Source organism: Raphanus sativus, unplaced genomic scaffold, assembly GCF_000801105.2.
Source record: "Raphanus sativus cultivar WK10039 unplaced genomic scaffold, ASM80110v3 Scaffold5249, whole genome shotgun sequence".
Taxonomy (NCBI): Eukaryota; Viridiplantae; Streptophyta; class Magnoliopsida; order Brassicales; family Brassicaceae; genus Raphanus; species Raphanus sativus.
The window spans coordinates 1-4,405 of NW_026620549.1; the positions used below are offsets into that span (position 1 = coordinate 1).

General features: G+C 36.6%; 2 protein-coding genes across 2 annotated transcripts; one reads left to right on the forward strand and one right to left on the reverse strand.

The window, feature by feature from the left end:
• Positions 1-249: 249 nt before the first annotated feature.
• LOC108834726 (RNA-binding protein CP33, chloroplastic-like) lies at positions 250-1,678 on the forward strand. The gene is made up of 4 exons (XM_018608056.2): positions 250-716; positions 792-893; positions 979-1,287; positions 1,373-1,678. Exons 1-4 carry the CDS (start codon positions 297-299, stop codon positions 1,505-1,507), a joined length of 966 nt encoding a protein of 321 aa, XP_018463558.2. The 5' UTR covers positions 250-296; the 3' UTR covers positions 1,508-1,678.
• A 389-nt stretch (positions 1,679-2,067) lies between these two features.
• LOC130507690 (syntaxin-122-like) lies at positions 2,068-3,331 on the reverse strand. The gene has a single exon (XM_057002370.1). It carries the CDS (start codon positions 3,137-3,139, stop codon positions 2,672-2,674), a length of 468 nt encoding a protein of 155 aa, XP_056858350.1. The 5' UTR covers positions 3,140-3,331; the 3' UTR covers positions 2,068-2,671.
• Between the last annotated feature and the right edge of the window lie 1,074 nt (positions 3,332-4,405).

Here is a 4,405-nt window from a genome sequence, read left to right on the forward strand (position 1 = left end):
TAGCTCACTGGATCGGGTATAAATATGTTCATTTCAGGTATGAGTTCTTCGAGTTCTCAACATTTAGATCTAAGTAGGTATTTGATTTTTTTTTCCGGGTCGACTTTTTTTGGTTCCGGATCATTTTAACTTTTTTATATTATAAATCTTAAATAATATACAACATGTATATAAAATATGTGAATCAAAAGATAAATCCCCTCCTCCTCTAGTTATATATTATTTTTTGGTCAATAAGAAAATATCTCTTATCCCCTCCTCCTCTTCCTATAGTCTCACAGTCCCCTCTAGAAAATATGTCTTCAGCTTATTGCCCCTCCCCCGTGGCGGTTTCCGCCGCAGCCACCGTTTCCTCCGCCGCTACCTCTAACCCGTTATTCTCCTCCCACTCAAATTTCAAACTCTTCTATCGCATCACACCAAAACCCTTCAAACTCGTCGCCAAATGCCCTACTCCTCTGTTCCTCCATCCAAATACCCGTCGCCACCGCCTCCTCTGCGCCGCCGAAGACGAAATCCCGCCGTCATCCGAAGAAGAAGACGACGAAGAAGAAGAAAACGAAGAAGAAGGCGAAGAAGATGTAGATGGGACACAGACTACTACGCAAGCGAGCGTTGAGGAAGGGAGGCTGTACGTTGGGAACTTACCTTACACAATCACTTCTTCTGAGCTCTCCCAACTCTTCGGAGAAGCTGGTAACGTCGTCGATGTTCAGGTTCGTCAGATTGTTGTTCCAAAGTGTTGAACTTTATTGCAAAGACTGTGTATAAAGTTTTGACCTTTGTTGCAGATTGTGTACGATAAAGTCACTGACAGAAGCAGAGGGTTTGGATTCGTGACCATGGGAACCATTGAAGAAGCTAAGGAAGCGATTCAGATGTTCAACAGCTCCGTAAAGTTCCCATCTTTTTCGTCTTCTTCCATTCTGATCATCATATAACGTTTGTCTCATCACATGTGCGTACGTATGTTTGTAGCAAATCGGTGGTCGGACGGTGAAAGTGAACTTTCCGGAGGTGCCTAGAGGCGGAGAGAGAGAAGTGATGAGGACTAAGATTCGTGATAGTAACCGGAGTTATGTTGACAGTCCTCACAAGATCTATGCGGGAAACCTTGGTTGGAATCTAACCTCGCAAGGTCTTAAAGATGCGTTTGGGGATCAGACTGGTGTGCTTGGTGCTAAGGTTATCTACGAAAGGAACAGTGGGAGGTCTAGGGGGTTTGGTTTCGTGTCTTTTGAGTCGGAAGAAGATCTTCAGTCTGCTCTGAGTGCTATGAATGGTGTGGTAAGGCTTTTTTACCTCTTCTAGGATTGGTTTGGTGAGTTAGGTTTGAGACTTACTAGTTTTCATGTTTTGGTTTGGTTCTTAGGAAGTTGAAGGACGAGCTCTGAGGCTAAACTTGGCTTCGGAGAGAGCCGCGGAGCCTCCTCCTTCTGTAAGAGAAGGAGAGACTGAAGAGGGAAGTCTAGAGAGCAGCGAGGTGCTTTCGAACATTAGCACATGAAGCAGCAGAAGCACAATAGATTCCAGACATGTAACCGGGAGGGCTAGAATATGAAAATGTTACTGTCTTTTTATGACTATGTTGTTGTATTCTACTTGCGGCTAAAGATTAAGATAATATATGAGAATAACAGGAGATTGGCTGTAATCTTATTAAGAAATGTTCGTTCCACTTGTGGTGTAATGTAAGATGTATTTATTCCAGAGAAATGCACAATTTTTTTTTTGTCATGGCTTTCTGCTAGTTTGTCTCATGGTGACCGGAAAGCAGAGCATCTGCAGCAGAACTAGACAAGGCTCATTACGGCCTTTGACATTCTCCATTTTCTTGGAAGGCCAGGTCGACTTTACAAACATCATTCCGGCATGAGTGTTCTTGTTCTCACAACATCGAGAGTAGGTTTCAATCATCATTCTCTCTACGGGTATCCTCTTCATTACATCAAGATTCTCAGCTGTTTTCAACGAACAGCTGCTTCTCACACCTAAGAATCGAATCACATGAGCAATACAAATGATAGAAATTTAGTGGAAGAGTCTTTTACCAATGTACACTTTATTGGAAGAAAGAAGCTTATCACGGTCCAATGCACTACCAGTAAATGAATGATCAACCCCTTCAGTCGTTGAACAAACCATCAGTTTCTGCAATTGCAAGAGCTTCTCTTATTTCTTCTAATGACCCACCAGTTACCTATCCAAAATATCAGTCACATACGATCAGTGTACATTAGAAGTAGAGAAACAATCGAAAACTTTTTTGAAAAGATTCCAGAATTTGACTAGTTAGCCAAGAAACAGAGAGAATGTGCACAATACAATAAACCTCTTGTTTTGTATGACTAATGAGCTTTCACCTGGCCCATTAACGTATGTCATATATGACCCAATATCTATATGACATTCTCCTATTGACTTTTTGACTTTTTCATTTACTGACTGCTTCAAAATGTCATTTTCTTGTGGAAACACGCATACCAAAATACATTTCACGATAAATTTCATCATCACGTTATATATAGAAAGTAAATAATCTATGGACTGCTCGCATGAGATATATACACAAGGACTTGAACCAATCAAAAACATTACCAAAACGATTAAATCATCAATCTCCAAAGCAGAGGTCCATGCATAGACCAAGAGAATTAAACAAAAAAAAAATTTAACGAAGTAGCCGCCGGGCCTGAGATGGAGGTGGCTGAGCTTGCACCGGAGTGGGTTGACGGTTCGATCCTCCTCCACCACCACCACCATTGTTTTTCCAAGGCTTAACCGTAAACAACACAACCAAGACCACAATAATGATCAATATCAAAACGGCGTAGCAAGTCCACTTACGCGTGTTCTTCTGATAGAACCGCGCCTTAACAAGCTGGTCTGCACCAGACCGGATAATCGTATTGGTTCTTTTGAGGCTGTCTTCAATGGTGTCCAGCTGTTCACCCTGGCTCTGAACCAAGACAGCCATGTCTAGAAACACCTGATGCAGCTCGTTCAAACTCTTCTCGATGTCTTTCACTGCGTCATGCCTCTCTTGTATCTCGTTTATGGTGTCCAAAATCCTACCCCGGCCTTGTTCTTGTATAGCTTTTTGCATAAACGTTTCACTTTCTCCTGCAATATTTGTCATTTCAATTTATATCTCATTAATATCATGTTTATAAACCCCACAATTAGGTATGGACAAATTACACCTAACCGTACTGAACCAAAAATACTCCACTCGAAAAGAAAACAGAATTACCTGAACGGTTTTATTTCAAAATAATGAAATACTAGATTTTTGACCCGCACGCCCGTGCGGATGTTATTTTGTTATAAAATTTGTTGCTGTTTGTCTTTAATGTTAATAATAGAGTTAGGCAAAAAACCCGAATCCAAAAAATCGAACCGATCCAAAAAGAAGTACCGAACCGGAACCAAAATTAATTAAATACCCAAATTATTCAAAATGTTGGTATTTAGAGAACTAAAACAGAATCCAATCTGAATCAAAGTATTTCAGATATCCAAATATGTTTGAAATAGATTTATATGCTTATATATATATATATATTATTTTTAGATTTAATGTATAAAACATCTAGAATATATATGGTACTTTTAAATTGGTTTAAATAATTGAAATATATTTAAATAGTCAAATCTAAATATCTAAAATATTTAAAGAATACTCAAAACACCAAAATTACTCAAAAATAATTATTGATTATCTATCTAAATATTTAAATCAAACCAATTTATATGTTAAGTTTAGGTATTTTGACATATGTTATTCAAATTTATATGTAATATATTATTTTTTTATAGATTATGAGAAATTAAAAGTATATAATGAATTTTAAAAATAATTTAAATAGGTTATCCGAACTCGAACGAACCCACAAATATCTGAATCGAATCCGAACCAAAATTTAGAAATATCCGAATGGTACTAAAATCTTTGACTCCGAAAACCTAAAACCCAAAATCCAAACAGACCAAAACCGAACCCGAATGGGCACCAGAACGCACACTCATAATTCACAATCTATTTTTCTTTAAAAACCAAGCAAACATATAATTAATATTATTTTACATATACTATCATATAAATAATCACATATATTATATTATAAAGTTTAATGTGAAATATAAAAATTATAATTAAGTTGGTATAAAATTGGACTTTGTATTGTATTTTTCTTATATATATTGAAAACATTTTTAATAATGGTTATTGGAAAATATTTTAGTAAAAATAATTTTTTGAATATTATATGAGAAAATCTATTATATTATGAGAAACTATTTATTTATGTCAACTTTAAAATATATGAAAACGAACCAATCTAATTATCCAAAATATCATTTGTCTCAAATAATCATAAAACAAAATATAAACTTTAGATATAAA